Consider the following 27,997-nt stretch of genomic DNA (forward strand, 5'->3'; position numbering starts at 1 on the left):
TGTCCTTTCTCCATCAATTCTTCAATTTGCCTTTGCAATTCCTTTGTTTCATCAGGATTGCTTCTGTAGGCTGGTCGGTTTGGGATGGAAGCACCTGGAACAAAATCAATTTGATGTTCTATTACTCTAATAGGTGGTAACCCATGTGGTACCTGCTCAGGAAATACATCATCGAATTCCTGCAAAAGAGACACAATGGTACTTGGTAGCGAAGAATCAAGTTGGTTAGCATTTAAAAGAGCCTCCTTATACACTAGTAAAATCATGGGCTGTTTTGTGCACAATGCTCTCTTAATCTCACTTTTGTTTGCATAAAAGTGTTGTTTTCTCTCACTTGATTCCACACTTTTCTCTCTTTTGCTCTCATTCTGTTTCCTCTCACTCATCTTTCCACTCTCTTTTTGCTCACTTAGTTTCTTTTTGTCACTCAATTTTTGCAACCTCGCTTGATCTTCATACACTTGTTTTGGTGTCAAAGGCGCTAGAGTGATTGCCCGCTGACGGAAAGTAAATGAGTACTTTTTGGTGAAGCCATCATGTTGTACTCATCGATCAAATTGCCAAGGCCTTCCTAGAAGGAGGTGTCCAGCTTGCATTGGAACGACGTCACACAGCACCTCATCTTCATACTTGCCAATGCGAAATGAAACAAGTACTTGTTTTGTAACCTTCACTTCACCACTATCATTCAACCATTGCAACTTGTATGGACAAGGATGCTTAAGCGTTGTAAGCCCAAGCTTGTTAACCATAGAAGCACTTGCAACGTTAGTACAACTACCTCCATCAATAATGACACTACATACCTTGTCCCTCACATGACATCGAGTGTGAAAGATGTTCTCCCGCTGCACTTCTTCTGCCTCTTCTTTTGCTTGCAAATTCAGGACTCGCCTTGTAACTAGTGCAAGCATCTCTCTAGATTCTGGGCCATATTCATTGTCAGAAGCATCTTCCAATGGTGGCATGTCAGCAAGATCATCTTCATCTTCAGAATCTATTTCTCCACTTTCCCGAATCACCATAACTCTTTGGTTTGGACACTGGCTGGCTATATGTCCCTGCCCCTGGCATTTGAAACACCTTATCTCACTAGAATGAGACTTAGTTTGAGTTGTTTTACCTTGAGGTGGCGTGGCTGTAGTGGATGGTTTTGGTGTAGATGATGAACTGGGTTGGTCATCCTTCTTTGGATAGTTCGACCTCCAAGGTGTTGTACTTGGCTTGTGTGTGCTCGGCCTTGATCTCGAACTTGAACTACCCTTCTTGAGCTGTCTCTCAACTTTGATTGCCATGTGAACCAAATCTTCTAACTCCACATAATGGTGTAGCTCGATTGGGTCAGCAATCTCTCGGTTCAACCCATTTAAAAACCTCGCCATTGTTGCCTCCCGATCCTCTTCAACATTGGCTCTAATCATAGCCATCTCCATCTCCTTGTAATACTCATCAACACTTCTGTAGCCTTGACGAAGGCCTTGTAACTTAAGATAGAGATCACGATAATAATGAGGTGGTACAAACCGTCGCCTCATTACCCTCTTCATTGCCTCCCATGTTTCAATAGGGCGATCTCCACTCCGTCTCCTGTTAGTGCACAACTGATCCCACCAAACAATAACATAATCAGTAAACTCAATGGCAGCAAGTTTTACCTTCTTCATATCTGAATAGTTGTGACAATCAAAGACTAACTCCATTTTCTTCTCCCACTCTAGGTATGCTTCAGGATCACTCTTCCCTTGAAAGGCTCGGATTCTCATCTTTATATTCCCCAAATAATTGTCTACTTGGTTCCTATCTTCTCTATTCCCACCATACCTCCTATTGGTACCCGTCGACATCCTATCAACCTCTTCATCAGAAACTACTCCTTCGAAATCTCCTTCATTTTCATTCCCCCTTTGGTGTACTCTTCTCCCCCTTGGTCTCCGTTGTGCTCCTTCTTCCACCCTATTCAACCGCTCATGTATTTGCTCACACTCCTCCCTCAACAATCTCCTCATCTCCCCCATAATGGCTTGAAGTTGTAGATTTGGAACTGTAGGTTGTGGATTGTTATCACCCGTGTTTTGTGACATGATTAAAAAATTCTGCAAAACAATAAAGTTAGACAAGTATAGAAAGGACCTCACTACACTCCCTCACGTGTTCCACTCAAAGAAAAGTGGTCACTCAAAGTCACTCGTGTTTCACTCAATGATGGCTTTTACCCTCAAATAAGCTCACACCTCTGCCTTTTTCCACTCTTTATCTTCTTTAAGCTCTTTGAAAACTAGTGAAATGGAGGTTCAAGCAGTCAATTCTACCCAATAAAGCAAACGAAAACCGATGAAAAAGGGGCGAAAAGTGGTATTTTTTTTTTTTGGTGATTTTGGAACACTAGAGTGGGGTTTAGGCAAAAGGGCCTTTAGACTATAAGGAACAAGAATATAACAAAAAAAATTTAAGATGGGTTTCCAGACTCTTTTTTTTTTTTTTTTGAAAACCAAAAGCCAACCTGAATTCAAGTACGAATTAATACCAAAACGCTTCAATAACAATGCTTCCAAAACTCTTTGACACTAGAGTAAACAATGGGAACAAGGGAAAACAAATGAGTTGAAATGAAGACAGATTAGGACTTAGCAATATCAAACAGATTCGAATTTCAAGGAATTTCACAAGGACAAGAAAAAAAAGAAATAAGGAAAAGATTGAACAAGGAAACGAGTGTGACAAAGAAATTAACAACAATGGTTACAGATTTTAAGAAAGAGAACAAGAACAAGACTAACAACAAAAAAAATAATAAAGAACACGAATAGAGTTTTTTTTTTTTTTTTGAAATATTGAGACACTAAAAGAATAAAAAGGATAAGCCAAACCGGATGAACCTTTGCTCTGATACCAACTGATATGAACCACACCAACTTGTGATGAAACCCGACACCAAATATGGAACAGCCACCAAGAACAAACGATGTTGGAATGGAACCTCGACCCAATGCTTAGCGAAGCACGAACCTTGGTATAAGGAAGACGCCACAAACGGGGATGGAAATCCGTTTGATAAGTCAAGTTGAACGCCACAAGGATACCTCCTTGATAAGTTCACAAGTTTCTTCAAGAACTCTAGAAGATAAAACTCACAATTTGCATATATCATAATCTGGTTTTTACAATGGAAAGGTAGTCCCTTTTATAGGACGAAAAATGACACCTACAAGACCTTTGGACTTCAACATTAACACACCTAAGACCTTTGGTCTTTCCAATAAAAGCATACTAAATAAGACTCTTGGTCTTCATAATGAAAGCTCCATAATGAAGACCTTTTGCCTCCACTCTTGTAACTCCCACACAAAAGAACTTGATACATATAAATGTGACAACTATGACCATATGATAAAAACGTGACACATAAAATTAAATAAAACGTGACACATATAATGAAGCTTCAAAATTCAGTCCACTTTGATGAGTATGACCAATCTTTGTTCTCCTTCCGTGTTGACCACGGTCTCTTCTTGATTTAAGACTTTGTGTACTAGGCTGTTAAGCTCTTCCTTGAATCTCTTAGCTCGTGCCCTAGTCACTGGACCCACTGGAATTGGACTTGATACTTGGTCCTTGATGTCCTCATCAGGACCCATACCCAAACTCAAACCGAGACCTGGACTCGGACCCAAACCTGGACACAGACCATAACCTTTACTCCGTGACCCCAAACTGGAAGCGGAACGAGAAAAGAACCGGGACCTGGGAACGAGACCAGGGGACTAGGACCCGATCTCGGTCTCGGAACTGGAATCTAACTAGGAACCAGACCCAGACCCGGACCGAGATGCCAACCCAAATCAAAACTGGGATCGGGACTCAGGACACTAACCCAAACCCAGACACGGACTTGGACCCAGACCCGAACGCATGTCCCAGACCGGGATTGGAGACTCAAAAAGATAGGAACCAAGTAGACAATTATTTGGGGAATATAAAGATGAGAATCCGAGCCTTTCAAGGGAAGAGTGATCCTGAAGCATACCTAGAGTGGGAGAAGAAAATGGAGTTAGTCTTTGATTGTCACAACTATTCAGATATGAAGAAGGTAAAACTTGCTGCCATTGAGTTTACTGATTATGTTATTGTTTGGTGGGATCAGTTGTGCACTAACAGGAGACGGAGTGGAGATCGCCCTATTGAAACATGGGAGGCAATGAAGAGGGTAATGAGGCGACGATTTGTACCACCTCATTATTATCGTGATCTCTATCTTAAGTTGCAAGGCCTTCGTCAAGGCTACAGAAGTGTTGATGAGTATTACAAGGAGATGGAGATGGCTATGATTAGAGCCAATGTTGAAGAGGATCGGGAGGCAACAATGGCGAGGTTTTTAAATGGGTTGAACCGAGAGATTGCTGACCCAACCGAGAGATTGCTGACCCAATCCCCTTCTTTCATACGTATCTGATGATACCCACTTTTGAGATCAATTTTTGAAAACACACAAGAACCATGCAATTCATCTAGCATGTCATCTAAACGAGGAATGGGATGTCGATACTTTATCGTTATATTGTTGATGGCTCGACAGTCAACACACATCCTCCATGTTCCATCCTTCTTTGGAACTAGAATCACTGGAACAGCGCAAGGACTCATGCTTTCTCTCACATGTCCTTTCTCCATCAATTCTTCAATTTGCCTTTGCAATTCCTTTGTTTCATCAGGATTGCTTCTGTAGGCTGGTCGGTTTGGGATGGAAGCACCTGGAACAAAATCAATTTGATGTTCTATTACTCTAATAGGTGGTAACCCATGTGGTACCTGCTCAGGAAATACATCATCGAATTCCTGCAAAAGAGACACAATGGTACTTGGTAGCGAAGAATCAAGTTGGTTAGCATTTAAAAGAGCCTCCTTATACACTAGTAAAATCATGGGCTGTTTTGTGCACAATGCTCTCTTAATCTCACTTTTGTTTGCATAAAAGTGTTGTTTTGTGCACAATTCTGTTCCCAAGTTCGGGTCTGATTTTTGGTTCGGGTCAGGGTTCGAGTTTGGTCTTGTCTGTGTCCACGTTCTTGTCCTGGTTTGGGTTTGGGTCCCAGTCTTGGTTTCAGTCAAGGTCCCAGTTTGGGATCCGGGACTCGATGACTTGAAACTGGACCGAAACCAGAAGTGGATCAGGACCCAAGAATAGGACGAAGACCAAGACCTGGACCTAGACTCAAAACAGTAATCAGACTAGGACCCACACTCGAACACAGACCCACACTCGAATTCAATGTCTGGGTTCGGGTTTAGATCCGAGTCTGGGTCAAGGTTCGAGTTTGGGTCTAAGTCTGTGTCCAGGTGTGGGTCCAAGTCTGGATCCTTGTCTGGGTCTGGGTTTGGGTCTAGGTTAGGATCTAGATCTGGATCTAGGTCTCGGGTTTTGATCCTAATATGGGTCTAAGTTCGAGTTTAAGTACGTTACCGGATCCCTATCTAGGTCCGGGTCTGGGTCTCGGTCCTTGTCTGGGTACCCGACCGTGTCTGGGCCAAAGTTCTGGTCTCGCTTTGGGTGTAGGGCTAGGTCCGAGTTCAGTTCTAGGTCTAGGTTCGAGTCCTGGTCACGATTGCAGTCTTGTTCCAGGGTCCTGGTCCGACAATTCTTGTATAGGTTCTAGTTTCGGGTCCCGAGTCTAGGTCTGGGTCCAGGTTTGCGTCTTGGTCTGGGTTGAGGCCCTAGTCTGTCTACCAAATCAAGGCATTGTCTATGGGTCTATTCCAACCCCCGTTTCCCATATCCTGAGTCAAGATTTGGATCCCTTTCACGGGTCACGGTCTGGTTCTTATTCAGGTCTTGAGTCCTAGGTCTGAGTTTGGGTTTGGGATCGAGACTAGGGTGCGGTACTAGGTCCCGGCCCTATTCCATGTTTGGGTTTGAGTTCGGGTCCCGAGTCAAAGTCTGGGTTGGGATCCTAGTCCGGGTCCCAGTTCGGGTCTAGGTTTGAGTTGAAGTTTGGGTCCTGGACCGGTTACGGTTCCGGGTCTAGGTCTAGGTTTGGTTACGGTTCTAGGTCCAAGTCCTTGTTCTGGTCTCGTTCCTGAGTCCCAGTCTACCTCCGATTTCGGTTCCAATTTCGGGTCATAGGGTTTAGGACAAGGTTCAGGTCCAGGTCTGCGTTCGGGTCTTGGTCTGGGTCCGAGTCCGGGGCTGGGTCCTTGATCCAAACACTGACTACGTGTTCAGTCCAAGCCCTGAGTTTAGATCCAGATCTTGATCGCGGGTCCCGGTCTGGTTCCATTTCCGGTGCCGGGTCACGAGCTGGGTCATAGGTTTAAGTCCGGGTCTGGGGTCGGGTTCTAGGTCCCGATCCTAGTTCTGTTGCCCAGGTCCCTATCCCGATTCTAGGTCCAGATATTAGTTTTGGTCTGGGTGTGGATCCCGGTCTAAGTTCGAGTTTGAGTCCTAGTCTTGGGTCAGGTTTGGGTCCCGATCTGTGTTTTAATTTGTGTTCGGGTTCAGGTTTAGGTCCTGGTCCTTGTCCTAGTCCTAGTCCAATTCCAGTTCAAGTTGCGATTTCGAGTTAGAGTTTGGGTTTGAGTTCGGGTCGGGTTCGAGTCCTGGTCTAAGTTTGTGTTCGGGACTAGATTTTGGTGTAGCTTCGGATCAGACTCCGGGTGTGGGTTTGGGTCCTGGGTCTGGGCCCAAGTCTGGGTCTGAGTTCCAAGTTCCAATCCCGATCTGAGTCCGGGTTCAGGTCTAGGTGTAAGTTTTGGGTTCCGATCCCGGTCTGGGTTCGAGTTCGGGTTGAGTCTATGTCTAGGTTTGGGTCTAAATTTAGATCTGGGTCTGAGTTTGGGTCCGAGGTTCGGGTCCGAGTTTGGGTTTGGTCCTGGTCTGTGTCCATGTTCCTGTCCTTGTTTGGGTCCGGGGCAAGTTTCGAGTCCAGGTCTGGGTCCGACTTTAGATTCCTAGGTCCAGGTCAGGTCCTGGTTCGGGTTCGAGTCCATGATTTTGATATGGGTCTAGGATTCAGGGCCTAGGTCCCTAGTCTAGACCCCCCATCGAAGTCCGGTTCCTAGGTCTGGTTTGGGTCAAGATTCAGGTTTGGGTCCAGGTCTCGGTTAAAGTCTTGGTCCAAGTTTGGGTTTGGGTCCCAGGTTTAAGGATCCAGTCCTAGTCTAGGTCCCGGTCAAAGTTTTGGTCGGAGTTTGGGTTATGGTTTGGGTTCGGTTCTGGTCTTAGGTCTAGGTTCTACTCACAGTTCTAGGTTTGATTCTTGGTCAGGGTTTGGTTCTCGGTCAGGGTTTGGGTCCAGGTTGGGGTTGGGGTCTGAGTCTTAGTCCGAGTCCAGGTCAAGGACCAGGTCCGGGACTGGGGCCGAGCTTTAGTTTTGGGGATTGGTTTTTGTCTAGTTCGGGTCTGAGTACCGAGTTTTGATCTGGGTCTACTTTCCGAGGCCCAGGTCAAGGTCCCCAATCCAGGTATGGGTCCTAGGTCCGAGTCTGGGTCCATGTTCGGGTTTGGGTCCTAGTCCCAGTTTTGATTTCGATTCAGTGTTTGGGTTCGGGTTTGGGTCAGGGTTTGACTCCTGGTCCGAGTTTGGGTCTAGGTCTGGGTTCGGGTCTGGATCACGATCTGGGTCTAGGTTTGGGTCCAGGTCTGAGTTTGGGGCCCGGGTGCGGGTCCAGGTCTGTGTCAGGGTCTCGGTCGAGATCTAGGCACCGAGTTTCGATCCCGGTCTGGGTCCAAGTTTGGGTTCTAGTCCAGGTTCGTATCTGGATCCCTCTCTAGCTTCGAGTCTGGGTCTTGGATTGGGTCCCTTGTCTAGGTCAAAGTCTTGGTTCGCGTTCGAGTCTCAGTCCCGGTCTGGGTACACGAACGTGTTTGGGCCCGAGTTCCGGTCTCAATTTGGGTATGGGGCTAGGTCCGTGTTCAGTTCTAGGTCTGGGTTCGGGTCCTGGTCAGGATCGTAGTCTTGTTTGAGGGTCCTTGTTTGGCGCTTCTTGTTCAGGTTCTAGTTTTGGGTCCCGTGTCTGGGTCAGGGTTTAGGTTTTGGTCCTGGTCTGGGTTCGGGTCCTAGTTTGAGTTTTAGATCTGGATCCCTGTCACGTGTCCTGATCTAGTTCTGGTTCAGGTCTCGGGTCCCAGGTTTGAGTTTGGGTTCGAGACTGACACTCGGGTACGGTTCTATGTTGCGGCTTAGTTTTGTGTCCCGACTCTGGTTCCATGTTTGGGTCTTAGATTGGGTCATGGTTTGGGTCCTGAGACTTGGTCTAGGTTGGGATCCAGGTTCGGGTCCCAATTCGGGTCTAGGTCTGGGTTAGAGTCTCGGTCCTTATCTGGTTACGGTTCGGTCTAGGTCCAGTCCGGTTTGAGTTCCGTGTCTAGGTCCAAGTCCTGGTTCTGGTCCCATTCCCGGGTCGAGGTCTACTTTTGGTTTCAGTTCTAATTTCAGGTCACAACGTACGAGTTCGGGTCCAGATTTCGGTCTGGGACAGGGTTCGAGTCCAAGTCTTGGTTCGGGTCTTGGTCTTGATTTGGTTTCGGGGATGGGTCCCAAATCCAGACACCGACTACGGGTTCGGTCCAAGGCCCGGGTCCAGATCTGAATCTTGATCTTGGGTCCCAGTCTGGTTCCATTTCGGGTGCCGAGTCACGAGCTGGGTCCTAGGTTCAAGTCCTGGTCTGCGGTTAAGTCTTGGGTCCCAGTCCTAGTTCTGGTTCCCAGAACCCTATCCCGATTCTGGGTCCAAGTCTCAGTTCTGGTCCGGATCTCGGTCTAGGTCTAAATCAGGCTCCATGTGTCGGTAAGGGTCCTGGGTCTGGGTCCAGGTTTGGGTTCGAGTCCCAGGTTTTGATCTCGATCTGAGTCCGGGTTTAGTTCCAGGGCTAAGTCCTGGGTTTCGATCCTTGTCAGGGTTCGAGTTCGGGTCTGGGTGTAGGTTTAGGTGTGGGTCTGATTCTGGGTTTGGGTCTTAGTTTGGGTCCCGGGTTTGGGTTTGATTTTGGGCTCAAGTTTGGTCCGGGTATGGGTTCGTGTCCAAGTTCCTGTCCTAGTTTGGGATTGGGGCAGGTTTTGGGTCAAGGTCCGGGTTTGACTTTGGATTCCCAGGTCCAATTCAGGTCCTGGTTCAGGTTCGAGTCCCAACTTTAGATTTGGGTCTGGGTTCCAGGGCCTATGTCCCCTATCCAAGTTCGGTTCCTAGGTCGTGGTCTGGGTCTAGATGCGGGTTTGGGTCTCGAGTCTTTGTTTTAGTCCAGGTCCCGGTCCGGATAAGGGTCCAAGTCACGGTCCTAATCTTGGTTCGGGTCCTTGTCAAAGTCTGGATCCTTGTCTGGGTCGCGAGTCTCAGGTCTTGGCGAGGGTGTAGGACCAGGTCAAGTCAAGGTCCCGGTCTGGGTCCAAGTCCAAGATCGGGTACCAAGTCTCAGGTCTCAATCCTAGTTGAGGTCTTGGTCCATGTTCTGGTCTGAGTTTGGGTTATGCTTTGGGTTTGCTTCTGGTCTCAGGTTCGGGTCCTAGTCACAATTTCAATTCTATTTTGGGTCTGGGTTTGGTTCCGGGTCAAGGTCTCGGTCAAAGTTTGGGTCGGGGTTGGAGTCTTAGTTCGAGTCTAGGTACAGGTTTTTTGGATCCTGGTCTGGGTCTAGGTTTGAGTCCAGGTCCAGGTTCGGGTCCTGGGTCTGGGTCCCAGGTTCGAGTCTGGGTTCAGGTCTAAATCCAATGTTTCCATCTCGGTCCTTGTCTAGGTATGTATTCGGGTCCGAGTCTGGGTTCAAGTCCATGTCCAGGTCCCAAACCCAGTTTAAGTCAGGGGCTTGGTCTGGGTCCGGGATCGAGTCCCGAGTTTGGGTTTCGGTTTAGGTTTGAGTCTTAGTCCTAGTCTGGGTTTGGGAGCTGGTTCAGGACTAGGTCCGAGCCCGAGTTCTGGGGCTGGCTGCTGGTCTAGTTACGGGTCCCGGTCAAGGTCCAGGTCCTAGTAAGGGTCCCAGTCTTGTTCCAGTGTCCTGGTCACATTCTGGTTCAAGTTTCAGGTCCCAGGTCTGGGTCTGGGTCCAAGTTATGGTCCAGCTTTGGGTCCTTCTCCGAGTCCCAGATCAAGACACCGACTATGGGTCTTGTCCACGCCCCGGTTCTCGGATTTCGGGACAAGATCTGAATCCCAATCACGGGTCTCAGTCTGGTTTCGGTTCATGTCCCAGGTCCCGGTTTGGGTCTCGGTTTAGGTCCGGGACCGAGACTTGTGTGCAAGTCTGGGTCTCGATCCAATTCTGGGTCTCGAGTCTTGTTCCATGTTTTGGTCTGAGTTCAGGTCTGGGTTCGGATCCCGAGTCCCGGTTCGGGTTTGGATTCAGGTTTGGGATCCAATCCCAGGGTGGGTTTCTATTAGAGTCCGGGTCCTGGTCCGGTTACAGTTTTGGGGCTGGGTTTAGGTCCTGGTCCTTTGTCTCGATCAGCTTCTGGTTTTGGCTCTAGTTTCAAGTCATGGGTTACGGGTTCGGGTCGAGTTTGGATCCAAGTCTAGGTTCGGGTCCTCATTTTGGTCCGGGGCGAGGTTCAAGTCTGGGTTTTTGTCTTGTTTAGGATCTGAGGTTTGGTCCAGTTTTAGGTTCGGGTTCGGGTCTGGGTCTAGGTCCCGATCCTATTCCAAGATCCTAGTTTAGTTTTAGTTCAAGTTTCGGTTTTGGTTCCCTAGTGTGGGTCTTGGTCGGGGTATGTGTCCGGGTCCTGGTTTGAGTTCAAGTTTGGGTTTGGGCTCTTGTCTAAGTCCCAGATCCACACACTCACTACGAATTGGGTCCAAGCATCAAGTCTCAAATCCCAGGTCCCGAGGTGGGTCCTAAGTTAGGTTTGGGTCTTTGGTCGGGTCCCGGATCTCGATCCAAGTTCTGAGGCCCAAGTTCTTGTCCCGATTTGGTAGCCCAATTTTCAAGTCTGGGTCCCCCATCTATGTTCAGGTCTTAGGTCCCGGTCCGTGTCTAAGTTCGTGCTCCGTTTTCGGTTCAGGTCTCATGTCCCGGTCTGAGTCTCTTTCCCGGTTTGGGTTCCGGTCTGAGTTCGAGTCTATGTCTCACTGTGGGTCCGAGTTTTGGGTCCTCGGTCTGAGTCTGGTTCTTAGGTCCTCGGTCTGGCCTCGATTTTTGGGTCTGGGTATGGGTCTGGGTCCGTGTTCCGGTCTGTGTCCAGGTGCCGGTCTTGGTTTAAGTCCTAAGTCACAGGTCCCAGTTTGGGGCCAAGTCCCTGTATGGTATCTGGTCTAAGTTTGGGTTTAGGTTTGGGTCCTGTTTTTTGTCCCAGTGCGGGTTCTCGTCCCAAACTTGGTCCGCTTTCGATTTCAGGTCTAGGATCGGGTCTTGATCCCGGTCTGGGTTTAGAACTAGGTCTGGGTACAGATCAAGGTCCGGGTCCTGGATTCAAACATTGACTACGGGTCAGGTTGAAGCCTCAGATCAAGATTCAGATCTCGGTCTTGTTCCAGTTTGGTTTGGGTCAGGGTTTGGGGTTGTGTCGCGGTAGTCAAGTCTTGGGTTTCAGGTCCAGGGTTGGTTCCCGTTTCTTGAGTCAGGGGTTGAGTTTGGGTCTCGGTCCCGGTTTTGGGGTCTAGTTTGGGGTCCAAGTCCCCCATCTAGGTCCGAATATTTGGTCCAGGTCTGGGTCTAGGTTCGGGTTTGGGGCCCAGGTCCCCCATCAAGGTCCAGATCCTAGGTCCCGGTCTAGGTCCAATTTTAAGTTTGGGTTTGGATCCCAAGATTGGGTCTAAGTCTAGGTCCTAGTACGGGTTCAGGTTTGAGTCTTGGTCTGGGTCCCGGTTTGAGTCCAGGTCCCTGTTCGGGTCCGAGTCAGGGTCCCGATCTGGGTCCCAGCCAACGTCTAGGTCCCACACCAGGTTCTGGTCTGGGTTTGGGTCTGGGGTAAGGTCTTGAGTCTTGGTCTAGGTTCAGGTCTGGATCCTAGTCAGGGTCTGGGTGTTGGGTTCCGATCTCAGTATGGGTATGGGTTTGGGTCTGGGGTAAGGTCTTGAGTCTTGGTCTAGGTTCAGGTCTGGATCCTAGTCAAGGTCTAGGTGCTGGGTTCCGATCTCAGTATGGGTATGGGTCTGGCCCCATGTGCAGGTTAGGGTTTTTTGGTTTAGGGTTTTGTGTTTAATGTTTCAAGATTTATGGTTTATGGCTTAGGATTTAGGGGTAAGTGTAAAGAGTTTAGGATTTAGGGTTTAAGGTTTAGGGTTTAGGGTTTAAGAACCACTTCCAGTTCTGGTTCCAATTTCGGGTCACAAGGTATGATTTAAGGTTCGGGTGTGGGTTTGGGTCCGAGTCCTGGTCTGGGTCAAGGTCTGTGTTTGGGTTCAGGTCCGAGTCTTGGTCCCAAATCAAAACACCAACCACATGTCGAGTCTATTTTGAGTTCTGGTACGAGTTCAGGTTCTGGTCTAGGTCTGGGTCCGGGTCCAGGTCTAATTCCTAGATTTAGACACCGACTATGGATCGGGTCCAAGCCTCGAGCCTTGGGTCCTGGGTCCTGGGTCCAAATCAAGATCATGGTCCAGTTCTATCTCATGTATTGGGTCTTGGTTCGGGTCTAAGGTCTAGGTTTAGGTCTTGGGTCCTGAGTCATGGGTCCGAGTCCCCGATTTAAGTTAAGGTCCTAGGACCCAGTCTGGATTAGGGTCTCAGTCCGAGTGTAGGTCTCGGTCCGTGTTCGGTACTAGTACTTGTCTCGGGTCTTGGCCTGGTGTGGGTTTGGGTCATGGTTCGGTTTGGTTCTCAGGTCCCATGTATGAGTATCGGGTCCCGGGTCCCAGTCCAGGTTCTATTCCCAGTCCACGTTTAGGTCTCGGTCCTAGTCCGAGTCTGGGTCCCACTCCTAATCGCAGTCTGGGTCCGAGTCATGGGTTCGAGTCTTAGTTCTAGTACGAGTCTGGGTGTGGGTCTGAGTTTGGGTATGGGTTTGGGTTTGGGTCTGGGTTTCAGTCCGTGTTTGGGTCCGGGTCCTGGTATGGGTTTGGGTCTGGGTCTAGATCCGGGTTTTGGTACGGGTCTGGGTTCTTGTCCAAGTCCCTTGTCACGGGTCTTGGGTCGCACGTCCTGGCGCAAGTCTGGGTCCAAGTTCGGGTCTGGGTCCAAGTATCTATCCTAGTCTAGGTCTGGGTTCGTGTTCGGTTCCGCATCTAGATCCAATTTCGGGTCCAGGTCCAATTCATATTCTAGGGTCCTAATTCCGGTTCTCGTTCCGATTTCGGGTCTCGGGTTTGAGTCCTGGTCTGGAAATGGTTCCAGGTTGGGGTCTAGGTACGATTCCAATATCTAGTTACCGACTTCGGGTTGGGTCCAAGCCCCGGGTCATGGGTCAAGATTTGGATCCCAATCTTGGGTCCCGGTCTCGTTTTGATTCAGATCCTGGGTCCCGATCCGTGTCTGTGTCCGTGTCTGGGTCTGAGTGTGGGACCGAGACAGGGATCGGGTCTTGGGTCCCAATCCCAGTCCTGGGTCCCGATTCTTGTTCTAATTTTGAGTTTGGGTCCCAAATCTAGGTCTTGGTCCTGGTTCCAAGTCTGAATCTCCAATCCCGGTCTGGGTCTTGGGTCCGGGTTTTGGTCCAAGTCCGTGTCTGGGTTTGGGTTTGTGTCCCGAGTCCCCATCCAAAATTTGATTCGGGTCCTCGTCCCTATCCGGGTCTAAGTTTGGGTCCTTGTCAGATTCTAGTTCCCAGACTTAAACCCAAACTCGGACTCAGACCTAGATCTGGTGTACGGGTCTAGGTCTAAGTTTGGGTCTGGGTTCGAGTCCGAGTCTGGGTTTGGGTCCGGGTATGGGTCCCAGATCCAAACATTTACTACGGGTCAAGTTTAAGCCCTAGGTCCAGATATGGATCGGCCTTGGGTCCCAGTCTTGTTCCACTTCGGGTCCCAAGTCCCGGTCCAGGTCCTTGGTCAAGGTCTAGGTCCTGGGTCGGGTCCTGGGTCTCGGTCCTAGTTTTGATGCACGTGTCTCAGGTACTGGTCTCCCATGCAAGTATGAGTCCTAGGTCCCGGTCCGAGTCGAGGACTCGGTCGGGGTTCAAGTCCGGGTCTGAGTCTAGGTTCGGGTTTTGATCTTCGTCTGGCTCAAGATCTTTGTTCGAGTCTAGGTCCAGGTTCGAGTCTGAGTCCCGAGTTCCCATCAGGGTCTGGGTTCGAAGGACTAGGTCCAGGTGCCCCATCCAGGTCCAGGTCCTAGGTCCTAGTCTGGCTGCATGTTCGGGTTTGGGTCGAAGTCCTAGTTTCGATTTTTATTTAGTGTCTGGGTTCGAGTTTGGGTCCGGTCTAGGTTGGGGTCTGATTCCTGGTCCGAGTCTTAGTCCAGGTCTGGGTCTAGGTCCAAATCCCAGTCCGGGTCTGGGTTCGGGTCCAGGTTCGAGTTCGAGTCCCGGGTGCGGTTCCAAGTCTGGGTCTGGGTTAGGGTCTCGATCAGGATCTAAGTCCAATATTTTGATCTCAGTCTGGTTCCCTGTCTGGCTTCGAGTCCAGGTTCGTATCCGGATCCCTATCTAGGTCCGAGTTTGGGTTCGGGATCGGGTCCGAGTCTCAGCCCTGGTCTTGGTGCACGACCGTGTTTGGGCTCGAGTTTCGGTATTTGTTTGGATCTGGGGCTAGGTCCGAGTTTGGTTCTAGGTTTGGGTCCGTGCAGGTCGTGGTTCGGTTTTGGGTCCCGGTCTCGGCGATTTTAGTTCGGGTTCGAGTTTCAAGTCCCGGGTCCGGGGTTAGGGTCCGAGTTTTTGTCCTGGTCCGGGTTCGGGTCTAGGTCCCGATCTTGGTTTAAGTCCCAGGAAACACGTCCCAGTGTGGGTCCAAGTCCTGGTCCGGGTTCGGGTTTGGGTCCTGTTTCAGACCCATGTCTGGGTTCTAGTCCTAATGCTGGTCTGATTCCAATTCTAGTAAGAGATCGGGTCAGACCTAAACCAGGGACCCAATCCTAGACCCAAACTCGAACCAAGACATGGATTTGGATACGAACCTTGACTCGTACCCAGACCCAAATCCATACCCAGACCCAGATCGAAACTTGGGACTTTGATCCGGACAAAGACCCAAACCCAAACCTGGACACGTACCCAAGACTTGGAGTCAGACCTGGACCCAAACCCATACCCAAACCGGGATCCGGACATAGATCCAATCCTAACCCTGGACTCAGACTTGGACTAAGGCCTTGACCTAGAAACGAACCCGCACCCGAACCCGGACACGGAATTGAAATCGAAACTTGGACAAGAACCCTAACCAAAACATGGACCCGGACTGCGACCTAGGACCAAGACATTGATAGGGGACTTGGACTCGGACCGCAGAAACCAGACCCAGATTGGAACCCGAGATTCAGACCAGAACTTAGATCTACACTCGAACTCAGGACTCGAACCCAGATCTGGACCCGAGCCAGGATTAGAAACCCGAACCTAAACTCGGACTAGGACTTGAACCCTGATGGGGTCCTAGACTCGGATCGGGACCAAGGACAATAACCTGGATAGGGGATTTGGACCCGGGACCCGATCTGTGGATCTGGCACCGAGACCTAGGACATGACCTCGGACCCCGACCTTGAACAAGGACTCGTACCAGGACCTAGGACCCAAAGTGGAACTAGTTTGGGACCCAAGACCAGGATCCTGATCTGGACCCGGGGCTTGGACACGACCCATAGTCGATTTTTGGATTTGGGACCCATACCCGGACTCGAACCCGAGACCGGACTCAGACCCAAACCCGGACCCAGTCCCGTACCCCGTAACCCGAAACTAGAAGCGGAACCAGAAGCAGACCGGACCCAAGAAAAAGACTAGGGGACTAGGAACCGGTCTCGGTCCGAGAACTAGAATTTGACTAGGACCCAGACCTAGACCCGGACCGGGACGCGGACCCGAATCAAAACTCGGATTGGGACCCAAACCTTAAATTAGAACGAGAATCGGCACCCAGGACTGGGACTGGGACCCAAGATTGGGATTTGGATCTTGACCCATGACTCGGGCTTGGACCTGACCCATAGTCGATGTCTACATCTTGGAATCGTACCAAGACCCGAACCTGGAACCATTTCTAGACTAGGACGCAAATTTAAACTCCAACCCGGGACCCGAAATCGAACAAGAACATGGATCGTGACATTGGAACAGAATTAGACCTGGACCTAGATACGGATCTAGATGCAACCGAACACGGACCCGGACCCAACCGGGATCGATACCGTGACCCGTACCCGAACCCACACTCAGACTTGCGCTAGGACCTGTGACCCATAACCTGGAACCCAGGACCGTGACCGGAACCTAGACCAGAACCCAGACCTTTTCCAGAATTGGACCTAGACCCAAACCCAGACCCAGACCAACACTCGGACCCAGACCCAGATCGAAACCCAGACCAGACCCAAACCCAAACCAAGATCCAGACCCGGACGTAGAGCTGGACTCGTACCAGAACTCGAACTCACACTTGGGACTTTGACTCAAATCGGGGACTCGGACCCAGACCGAGATCAAGACTGGGACCCAAGCCTAGATTGGGACCGAGCCCTTAACCTGGACTGGGACAAGAACCCGGATTGGGACTGGGACCCAGATCTAGATTGGGACCGAGCCCTTAACCTGGACTGGGATGAGAACACGGATTGCGACTGGGACCCGGGACCCGAGACTTAGACCTGGGACCTAAGAAGCAAACCGTGACCTAGTTATGGGACATGGGCCCCAAACTCGAACCTGGACCCAAACCTCGACCAAGGATCCGGACCTAGACTTGGGACTTGGACCCAAAATTGGGCCCTAGATTCGTGACCGAGACCCAAAACTTAACCCCAGACTCTAGACACAGGACCCGACCTTGGACCCGGAACCCAGGACCTGACTATCGGGACACAACCCCAAACTCAAACTTGGGACTCGGCTAAGGACGCGTGACCCAAACTTGATCAAGACCGAGATCCAAATCTTGACCTGATTATTCAACCTGACCCGTAGTCAGTGTTTTAATCCAGAACCCAGACTCAAATCCGTACCCTGAACCGGACCCGAACCGGGATCCAAACCCGATCCCAAACCCGGAATTGGAATCGGACCAGGAATGGGACGAGAACCTAGACCTGGGACTGTAACAGGACCCAAACTCAAACCATAACCCATACCAGGACATGGACCCAGACCAAGACCTGTGACCTGGGACCTAAACCAAGACTCGGACCTTGACCCAGATCGGGACCCGGACCCAGATTCAGACCCAAAAAATGGGGCCAGACCCAGACCCAAAGACCAAGACACGGACCCGCACGGGACCCGAACCAAAAACCCGACCTAAGCGGGACTGGGACTCGAACTCGGACTCGAACCCAAACCGAGACCTGGACTCGAACTGGGACCCGAGACCTGAACCCGAACTAGAACACGAACTTGGACTCAAACTGGGACCTAGGACCCAAACATAGATGGCAGACCCATACCTAGGAATTAGGCCCCAAACCGGGACACAAACTTGGGTCTCAGAACTTGGATAGAGATCCACGACCCGACCCTAGACAAAAACCTGGACCTAGGACCCACCTCGGGACTTGGGATCTGGGACTCGATGCTTGGACTGGACTCGTAACCCATGACTTGAAACTAGAATAGAAACCAGAAGCATATCGGGACCCAAGAACACGACCAAGACCAGGACCTGGACCCAGACCCAAAACTGTAACCGAACTAGGACCAGGACCTGGACTCGAACACAGACCCACACGCAGATTCTGGGTTAGGGTTCGGGATCGAGTCTAGGTCTGGGTTGGGGTCTGAGTCCTGGTCCGAGTTTGGATCCAGGTCTGGATCCCAGTCTGGGTCTGGGTTCGGGTCCAGGTTCGAGTTTGGGTCTCAGGTGCGGTCCAAGATTTGTTCTGGGTAAAGATCTGGGTCTGGATCATGGTCTTGAGTTTTGATCCCGGTCTGGGTCTAGTGTCGAGTCCAAGTTCGTATCTGGATCCCTATCTAGGTCCGAGTCAATGTCTGGGATTGATTAGGTTCTGGTCCTGTTCTAAGATCCTAGTCTGGTTCTTGTTCAAGTTTCAGTTTCTGTTCCCGAGTGTGGGTCTTTGTCTGGGTATGTGTCTGGATCCTAGTTTGAGTTTGAGTTTGGGTTCGGGTTCTAATCTAAGTCCCAGATCCAGATACCGACTACGGGTCGGGTCCAAGCATCGAGTCTTATATCCCAGTTCCCGATGTGGGTCCTAGGTCAAAGTTTGGGTCTGGGGTCGGGTCCGGGATCTCAATCCAAGTTCCGAGGCCCAAGTTCTTGTCCCAGTTTGGGGGCCCAATTCTAGGGTCTGGTCACAGTCTGGTTCAAGTTTCGGTTTCGGGTCCCAGGTCTTGGTCTGGGTCCAGGTCCTGGTGTAGCTTTAGGTCCTTGTCCGAGTCCATGATCAAGACATCGACTATGGGTCAAACGTTACATGAAACATCATCATATTGAAAAGGGATATCTTCCCACCAGATGCTAACATTACATAGGATTCATTCTTGGACAGAGGAAAGCAAGTAGAGTTGAGCATCGGTCGATTTTGTCAGTTTTTTTCTATATAAAATTCCAAAATTTAGTTTTCGGTCTGGATTGGTGCAATCCAAAAACCGACCAACCAATCCAAAACCTATCTTAAAACCGGCCGTTTTAAACCTTGGTTTGATCAGTTTAAACTGCCTAAACTGAACTTTTTTTTAAAAAAAAAAAATAATCCAATTTATTCTGTAAATACATTATTCTACATTTTACAACTACAAACAAACAAATTAATTGTTCAAAAACTAATTATCGTATTCTTTTAACTTTAATATTAATTAAAAAAATATAATATTTTTATATATTATTAGTAACTATAATACATGCAAAAAAAAACTTAATAAATAAATATATATATATGTATAACGCTCGGTTTCAGTTTTTTTGGTCGGTTAATTACCGAAAAAAAATCAATCGTTCAATGGCGATTTTAACTGTTAGAGGTTTTTTCAGTTTTCGGTTTCATCGAGTTCGGTCCCAACGGTGTTCGGTAGGAAAGTTTTAACGATTTTTTTTAGTTTTTTGAATTTTATGCTCACAACTAAAAGCAAGGAACAACCTCTTCAAGATTAGTGTCAGCGACATCATTGGTCATAAAAATACCACTTGTTGGTTGCCACAGTTGAGGTGATACATTGGTTGTCTTTTGAAATAATAAAAGAAAATAAAAACAAAAATAGTAAGGTAACTATAAAATTCTTCAAAATGCCAAATCTATGTTTCAATCCAAGGAGCCCTGCATCTACTTACTCTGCCACTAGTATAACGATCACTTCACTGCCATTTCCATAGAAAATGAATAACATTTGATCCTAACGCTAAAACAGCATTACCAGAATTTGTATAAATTAACCTTGATATCTGTGACAACAAGGAACATTATCAGAAACAGATGGCAGGACAAAGGTGAAAGTGGATGTCAAGATTCACGAGTGTATCTGACAGCATCATATTAGCACAGATTTTAAATACTAAAATATACTTTGGTTACACTCATGTTTTGTTGGAGCCTTAAAGACCTACACTGAGATGGTTCAGTGATTTCAGGGAGCTTCCAAATCTTTGATTTGTCATGTTCTTTAGTTATTCTAGGTTTCACATCTCCCATGCTACGGGAATCCCCATTCTGGCATATATATAATATGTAACGATTAAATATGTAACTAGAAAAATTCTACTTCTCCATGAGAAACAAAATGCAAAACAGGTTTACACATAGATTAGAAGTGAAAATATAATAATTAAAAACACACCATTCCTGCAATGTTAACTACAGAGGTTGTTGTTTCTGAAAGTCCATCATTAGTTGCAGCAGCAGCAGGTCAAAGCATCAGGTCCAGATTCGGATCTCGGTCTTGGATCTCAGACTTGTTCTAGTTCAGGTCCCGAGTCTTGGGCCGAGTCCTAAGTTTGGGTTTGGGTTCGAGTTTGGGGTTGTGTACCGGTAGTCAGGTCCTGGGTTCTGGGTCCAGGGTCGGGTCCCGTGTCTCGAGTATGGGGTCGCGTTTTGGGACCCAGTTCGGGTCCAAGTCCCCCATCTAGGTCCGGATCCTTGGTCTAGGTCTAGGTCTAGGTTCGGGTTTGGGGCCCAGGTGCCCATTTAGGTCTAGATCCTAGGTCCTGGTCTAGGTCCATGTTCAGGTTCGGGTTTGGATCCCGAGTTTGGGTCCAAGTCTAGGTCCCAGTACGGGTTTAGGTTTGAGTTTAGGTCCGAGTCTAGGTCCCAGTATGGGTTCAGGTTTGAGTTTGGGTCTGGGTCTCGGTCTGAGTCCAGGTCCCTGTTCGGGTCTGAGTCAAGGTCCCGATCTGAGTCCCAGTCAAGGTCTAGGTCCTGATCGAAGTTCTGGACTGGATTTGGGTGTGGGTTCAGGTCCTGAGTCTGGGCCTTGGATCAGGTTTGGATCTGGGTTCCGATCTCGGTATGTGTATGGGTCATGGCCCGTGTCCAGGTTAGGGTTTAGGGTTTTGGCTTTCGTGTTTAGGGATTTACGGTTTAGGGTTTAGGGCTTAGGTTTTTTAGGATTTAGGGTTTAAGGTTTAGGGTTTTGGCTTTCGTGTTTAGGGATTTACGGTTTAGGGTTTAGGGCTTAGGTTTTTTAGGATTTAGGGTTTAAGGTTTAGGGTTTAGGGTTTAAGGGTCCGCTTCTAATTTCGAGTCATAGGGTACGATTTAAGGTTCGTATGTGCGTATGGGTCTGAGTCCTGGTCTATGTCTAGGTCCATGTTTTGGTTCAGGTCTGAGTATTAGTCCCAAATCCAAACACAAACCACATGTGGAGTCAAGCACGAGTTCTGGTACGGGTTCGGGTTCTAGTCTGGTGTAGGTCCGGGTCCAGGTCCAATTCCCTAATTTAGACACTGACTATGGGTCGGGTCTAAGCCTCGGGTCTTGGGTCCTGGGTCCCGGGTCCAAATCCAGATCCTAGTCTAGTTCTAGCTCGTGTCTTGGGTCCTAGTTCGGGTCTCTAGTCAAGGTTTGGGTCTTGGGTCCTGACTCATGGGTCTGGGTCCCCGATTCAGGTCAGGGTCCTTGCGTCCCAGTGTGAGTGCAGGTCCCGGTTCGTGTTGGATATTGGTCTTTGTCTCTGGTCTTGGCCTGGTTTGGGTCTAAGTCACGATTCGGTTCTCAGGTACCAGGTATGAGTATCGAGTCCTAGTCCCAGTCCCAGTTCAGGTTCTAGTCCTAGTCCAGGTTAAGGTCTCAATCCTAGTCCAGGTCTGGGTCCCAGTCCTAATCTCGATCCGGGTTCGAGTCCTAGGTTCAAGTTTGGGCCAAGGTCCGGGTTTGGGTCTGGGTTTGGGTTTCAGTCCGTGTCTGGGTTTGGGTCTTGGTTTGGGTCTGGGTTTGGGTCCGAGTCTTGGTACGGGTGTAGGTTTTTGTCCAGGTCACGGGTCACTGGTCTTGGGTCGTAGGTCCTGGTGCAAGTTTAGGTCCGGGTTCGACTCTGGGTCTGGGTATCGATCCCGATCTGGGTCCCAGTCCATGTTCAGTTCCACGTCTAGATCCGGTTTTGGGTCCTGGTCCAATTCCTATGCCAGGGTCCTAATTCCGGTTCTTGTTCGGATTTCTGGTCGGGTTCGAGTATGGGTTCTTGTCCTAGTCTTGAAATGGTTCCAGGTTTGGGTCTTGGTATGATTCAAAGATCTAGACACCGAATACGAGTTGGGTCCAAGCTCCGGGTCGTGGGTCAAGATCGAAATCCCAATCTTTGATCTTGGTCTTGTTTTGATTCGGATCCTGGGTCTTAGTCCGTGTTCGTGTCCGGGTCCGGGTCTAGGACCTAGATCGGGGACGGGTCTTGGGTCCTAGTCCAAGTCCTAGGTCCCAAATCTGGTTCTAATTTTGAGTTTCGGTCCCTAATCTAGGTTTGGGTCCTGGGTCCAGGTTTGAGTCTCCAATCCTTGTCCGGGTCCTGGGTCCGAGTCTGGATCCACGTCCGTGTCTGGGTTCAGGTTCGTGTCCCTAGTCTCGATCCGAGTTTTGATTCGGGTTTTTGTCTAGGTCTGGGTCCTAGTCAGATTCTAGTTCCCGGACCCAAACCCAGACTTGCACTCAAACCCAGGTCTCGGGTACGGGTCTGGGTCTGGGTCTGGGTCTAGGTCCGAGTCTGGGTCTAGATTTGAGTCTGGGTATGGGTCCCACGTCGAAACACTGACTACGGGTCAGGTCTAAGCCCTGGGTCTAGATCTGGATCACGGTCTCGGGTCCCAATCTAGTTCCACTTCAGGTCCCAGGTCTCGGTCCGGGTCCTAGGTCAGGGTCCGGGCCTGGGGTAATAAGGTCTTAGGTCTCGGTCCCAGTTCTGATGCCAATGTCCCGGGTCCAGGTCCCCCATCTAGGTTTGAGTCCTAGGTCCCTATCTGAGTCTAGGACCCGGTAGGGGTTCAAGTCTTGGTCCGAGTCCAGGTTTGGGTTTTGATCTCGGTCTGGAGATCTGAGTTCGAGCCTAGGTCCTGGTTCGGGTCCGAGTCCCGAGTTTTGATCTCGGTCTAGGTCTGGGTCCATGTTTGAGTTTGGGTCCTAGTCCAAGTTTCAATTTCGATTCAGTGTTTGGGTTTTGGTTTGGGTCTGGGTCTAGGTTGGGGTCTGAGTCCTTGTCCGACTTTGGGTTTGGGTCAGGGTCAAGGTCTGGATTCCGGTCTGGGTCTGGGTTTTGGTCCAGGTCTGAGTACAGGTCCCGGGTGCGGGTCCATGTTTTGGTCTTGGTCAGGGTCTCGGTCTAGATCTAGGTCCCCAGTTTCGATCCTAGTCTGGGATCCTAGTCTTGATCCCTATCTAGGTTCGAGTCTATGTCTGGGATCAAGTCCCTGGTCTAGGTCCAGTCCGGGTTCGGGTCCGGGTCTTGATTCCAGTCTAGGTACACGACCATGTTTGGGCCCGAGTTCCGGTCTCGGTTTGTGTCTGGATCTAGGTTTGAGTTTAGTTCTAGGTCTGCGTCCGGGTTCTGGTCACGATTGTACTCTTGTTTAAGGGTCTTGTTCTGGCGGTCCTGTTCGGGTCCTGGTCTAAGTCCTAGATTTGGATCCCTGTCACGTGTCCTGGTCTAGTTCTGGTTCAGGTCTTCGGTCCAAGGTCCGAGTTTGGGTTCGGGACTGAGACTGGGGTGCAGTTCTAGGTCGCAGCCCCCAGTTTTTTGTCCCAAGGATGGTTCCATGTTTTGGTCTGAGTTCAGGTCCAAGTTCGGCACTGAGTCCTGGTTTGGGTTGGGATCCGGGTCTAGATCCCAGTTCAGGTCTCGGTCTAGGTTGGAGTCCGGGTCCTGGTCTGGTTACGTTTTTTTGGTCTAGGTCCAATTCCGGTTACGGTTCTAGGTCCAGGTCTAAGTCCTGGTTCCGGTCCCGTTCCTGTGTCCCAGTCTACATCCGATTCGGTCCCAATTTCAAGTCACAGGGTACGGGTTCGGGTCCAAGTTTTAGTCTGGGATTGGGTTTGGGTCCGGGTCTAGATTCTGGTTCGGGTCCTGGTTTGGTTTCGCGTCTGGGGCTGGGTCCAAGATCTAGACACTGACTACGGGTTCGATCCAAGCCCCGGTTACAGATCCTGATCCCGATCTCGGGTCGCGGTTTGGTTACTTTTCATGTGCCAGGTCACGAGCTGGGTCCTAGGTTTAAGTCCAGGTCAGGGGTCGGGTCATGGGTCCCGATTCTAGCTCCTGCCAGGGTCCCTATCCCGATTATGTGCCAAGTTTCCAGTTCTATTTTGTGTTTGGGTCGCGGTCTAGGTTCGGGTTTTGGTCCTAGTCACGATTCGGGTTAGGGTATCGGTTTACGTTTTTATTTAGGTTTGGGTTTGGGTTTGGGTCTGGGTCCTGGTCCTAGTCCTAGTCTAGTTCCAATTCCAATTGCGATTCCGAGTTCGAGTTTGGGTTCGAGTTTCGATTGGGGTTCGAGTCTTGGTCCGAGTTTGGGTTCGTGTCCAAATCTTGGTCTAGGTTCGGATCGAGCTTCGGGTGTGGGTTAGGGTCCTTGGTCTGAGTCCAGGTTTTGGTCTGAGTCCCAAGTTTCGATCTTGATCTGAGTCTAGGTTTAGTTCCGGGTCTAAGTCCTGGGTTTCGATCCCGGTGTGGGTGCGAGTGCGGGTCCGGGTGTAGATCTAGTTTTGGGTCTTATTTTGGGACAGGGTCTGAGTTCGGGTCCTGGGTTTGAGTTCGATTTTTGGTTCGGGTCTGGGTTCATGTTTAATCATTGTATGGGTTCGTGTCCAGATTCCTAGCCTTGTTTTTGTTCGGGGCAGGTTTTGGGTCCGGGTCTAGGTCCGACTTCAGATTCACGAGTCCAAGTCAGGTCCTGGTTGGGGTGGTCTGGGTTCTTGGGCCTAAGTCCCTTGTCTAGGTGTCCCATCCATGTTCGCTTCCTAGGACCTGGTCTGGGTCTAGGTTCAAGTTTGGGTCCTGAGTCTTGGTTTTAGTCAGGTCCCGGTCTGGGTTTGGGTCCAGGTCTCTATCCACGTCTTGGTCTGGGTTTAGGTTTCGGTCCTTGTCAGGGTCTGGATTCTGGTCTGGGTCGTAGGTCTCAGAACCCGGTGAGGGTTTAGGACCAGGTCAGGTCCAGGTCCTAGTCCGGGTCCCGATCGAGGTTCGGGTCCCACGTCTCAGGTCCCAGCCCTAGTCAAGGTGTCGGTCTAGGTTCTGGTCTTAGTCAGTTATGGTTTGGGTTAAGTTCTGGTCTTAGGTCTGGGTCCTAGTCATAGTTCCAATTCTGATTTTGGGTACAGGTTTTTCGGATCCCAGTCTGAGTCCGGGTCCAGGTTCGGGTCTAGGTCTGGGTCCCAAGTTCGGGTCTGGGTCTGCATCCGGGTTTGGGTCTGCATCCGGGTCCGGGTCTAGGTCTCTTGTTTCTATCCCAGTTTGGGTCTAGGTTAGTTTTCGGGTCTAGGTCTGGGTTCGTGTCCATGTCTAGGTCTAAATCCCAGTTTAGTTGAGGGACTTGGTCTGGGTTTGGGATTGAGTCCCGAGTTCGATTTCAGGTTCAGGTTCGAGTCTCAATCCTAGTCTGGGTCCGGGACTAGGTCTGAGCCCGAGTTCCGAGCCTGGGTTTTGGTCTAGTTCCGGGTCCCGGTCCAAGTCCAGGTCTTGGTCACGATCGCGGTCCTGTTCTAAGGTCCTGGTCATGTTCTTGTTCAAGTTTCAGTATCGGGTCCCAAGTCTGGATCTGCGTCTAGGTCCTGGTCCAGCTTTATGACCTTGTCCGAGTCCCAAATAAAGAAATTGACTATGGGTCTTGTCCAAGCCCCAATTCTCAGATCCTGGGACAAGATTTGGATCCCAATCACGGGTCCCAGTCTAGTTTCGTCTTATGTCCCAGGTCCTAGGTCCCAGTCTGGGTCTGGGTCTAGGTTCGGGACCGAGACTAGGGACTAGTTCTAGGTCTCGATCCCATTCTAGGTCCCAAGTCATGCTCAATGCTCTGCTTTGAATTCAGGTCCAAGTTTGGGTCCCGAGTCTCGGTTCGGGTTTGGATTCAGGTTTTGGACCCCAATCCCAGGGTGGGATCGTGTCCGAGTTTGGGTCCTGGTCCGGTTATAGTTTTGGGTCTGGGTCCAGGTCCTAGTCCTGGTTCTGTTCCTGGGTCCCAATCTGCTTCTAGTTTCGGTTCTAGTTTCATGTCACGGGGTACGGGTTCGGGTCGAGTTTGGGTCCGAGTCTGGGTTCGGGTCCTGATTTGGGTCTGGGATGAGGTTCAGGTCTGGGGTTCGATCTCGGTTAGGGTCCGAGGGTGGGTCCGGTACCGGGTTCGGGTCAGGGTCCAGGTCCGAGTTCCGTTCTATGATCCTAGTCTGCTTCCAGTTTAAGTTTCGGTTTTAGTTCCCAAGTGTGTGTCTGGGTCTTGGTATGTGTCTGAGACCTGGTTTGAGATCGAGTTTGGGTTTGGGTTCTAGTCTAAGTCCTAGATCCTGACACCGACTACGAGTCCAGTCTAAGCATCGATTCTCGAATCCCAGGTCTCGAGGTGTGTCCTAGGTCCAGGTTTGGGTTTGAGGTTAGGTCCCGAATCCCGATCCAAGTTTTTAGGCCTCCTTATACACTAGTAAAATCATGGGCTGTTTTGTGCACAACGCTCTCTTAATCTCACTTTTGTTTGCATAAAAGTGTTGTTTTCTCTCACTTGATTCCACACTTTTCTCTCTTTTGCTCTCATTCTGTTTCCTCTCACTCATCTTTCCACTCTCTTTTTGCTCACTCAGTTTCTTTTTGTCACTCAATTTTTGCAACCTCGCTTGATCTTCATACACTTGTTTTGGTGTCAAAGGCGCTAGAGTGATTGCCCGCTGACGGAAAGTAAATGAGTACTTGTTGGTGAAGCCATCATGTTGTACTCGTCGATCAAATTGCCAAGGCCTTCCTAGAAGGAGGTGTCCAGCTTGCATTAGAACGACGTCACACAGCACCTCATCTTCATACTTGCCAATGCGAAATGAAACAAGTACTTGTTTTGTAACCTTCACTTCACCACTATCATTCAACCATTGCAACTTGTATGGACAAGGATGCTTAAGCGTTGTAAGCCCAAGCTTGTTAACCATAGAAGCACTTGCAACGTTAGTACAACTACCTCCATCAATAATGACACTACATACCTTGTCCCTCACATGACATCGAGTGTGAAAGATGTTCTCCCGCTGCACTTCTTCTGCCTCTTCTTTTGCTTGCAAATTCAGGACTCGCCTTGTAACTAGTGCAAGCATCTCTCTAGATTCTGGGCCATATTCATTGTCAGAAGCATCTTCCAATGGTGGCATGTCAGCAAGATCATCTTCATCTTTAGAATCTATTTCTCCACTTTCCCGAATCACCATAACTCTTTGGTTTGGACACTGGTTGGCTATATGTCCCCGCCCCTGGCATTTGAAACACCTTATCTCACTAGAATGAGACTTAGTTTGAGTTGTTTTACCTTGAGGTGGCGTGGCTGTAGTGGATGGTTTTGGTGTAGATGATGAACTGGGTTGGTCATCCTTCTTTGGATAGTTCGACCTCCAAGGTGTTGTACTTGGCTTGTGTGTGCTCGGCCTTGATCTCGAACTTGAACTACCCTTCTTGAGCTGTCTCTCAACTTTGATTGCCATGTGAACCAAATCTTCTAACTCCACATAATGGTGTAGCTCGATTGGGTCAGCAATCTCTCGGTTCAACCCATTTAAAAACCTCGCCATTGTTGCCTCCCGATCCTCTTCAACATTGGCTCTAATCATAGCCATCTCCATCTCCTTGTAATACTCATCAACACTTCTGTAGCCTTGACGAAGGCCTTGTAACTTAAGATAGAGATCACGATAATAATGAGGTGGTACAAACCGTCGCCTCATTACCCTCTTCATTGCCTCCCATGTTTCAATAGGGCGATCTCCACTCCGTCTCCTGTTAGTGCACAACTGATCCCACCAAACAATAACATAATCAGTAAACTCAATGGCAGCAAGTTTTACCTTCTTCATATCTGAATAGTTGTGACAATCAAAGACTAACTCCATTTTCTTCTCCCACTCTAGGTATGCTTCAGGATCACTCTTCCCTTGAAAGGCTCGGATTCTCATCTTTATATTCCCCAAATAATTGTCTACTTGGTTCCTATCTTCTCTATTCCCACCATACCTCCTATTGGTACCCGTCGACATCCTATCAACCTCTTCATCAGAAACTACTCCTTCGAAATCTCCTTCATTTTCATTCCCCCTTTGGTGTACTCTTCTCCCCCTTGGTCTCCGTTGTGCTCCTTCTTCCACCCTATTCAACCGCTCATGTATTTGCTCACACTCCTCCCTCAACAATCTCCTCATCTCCCCCATAATGGCTTGAAGTTGTAGATTTGGAACTGTAGGTTGTGGATTGTTATCACCCGTGTTTTGTGACATGATTAAAACATTCTGCAAAACAATAAAGTTAGACAAGTATAGAAAGGACCTCACTACACTCCCTCACGTGTTCCACTCAAAGAAAAGTGGTCACTCAAAGTCACTCGT

The 27,997-nt window shown here is 49.4% G+C and overlaps 2 protein-coding genes across 2 annotated transcripts; both read right to left on the bottom strand.

Moving 5' to 3' along the window:
• Positions 1-545: 545 nt before the first annotated feature.
• LOC133035451 (uncharacterized) lies at positions 546-2,081 on the bottom strand. The gene has a single exon (XM_061111307.1). The coding sequence runs from the start codon at positions 2,079-2,081 to the stop codon at positions 546-548; it is 1,536 nt and encodes a 511-aa protein (XP_060967290.1).
• A 23,963-nt stretch (positions 2,082-26,044) lies between these two features.
• LOC133035459 (uncharacterized) lies at positions 26,045-27,889 on the bottom strand. Its single transcript, XM_061111312.1, has one exon. It carries the CDS (start codon positions 27,887-27,889, stop codon positions 26,045-26,047), a length of 1,845 nt encoding a protein of 614 aa, XP_060967295.1.
• Between the last annotated feature and the right edge of the window lie 108 nt (positions 27,890-27,997).

Source organism: Cannabis sativa, chromosome 1 (genome assembly GCF_029168945.1).
Source record: "Cannabis sativa cultivar Pink pepper isolate KNU-18-1 chromosome 1, ASM2916894v1, whole genome shotgun sequence".
Taxonomy (NCBI): domain Eukaryota; kingdom Viridiplantae; phylum Streptophyta; class Magnoliopsida; order Rosales; family Cannabaceae; genus Cannabis; species Cannabis sativa.

Bases quoted from the DNA above. Each gene is read 5' to 3' on its own strand.
- LOC133035459 (XM_061111312.1), bottom strand. From the start codon at position 27,889: ATGTCACAAAACACGGGTGATAACAATCCACAACCTACAGTTCCAAAT.
- LOC133035451 (XM_061111307.1), bottom strand. From the start codon at position 2,081: ATGTCACAAAACACGGGTGATAACAATCCACAACCTACAGTTCCAAAT.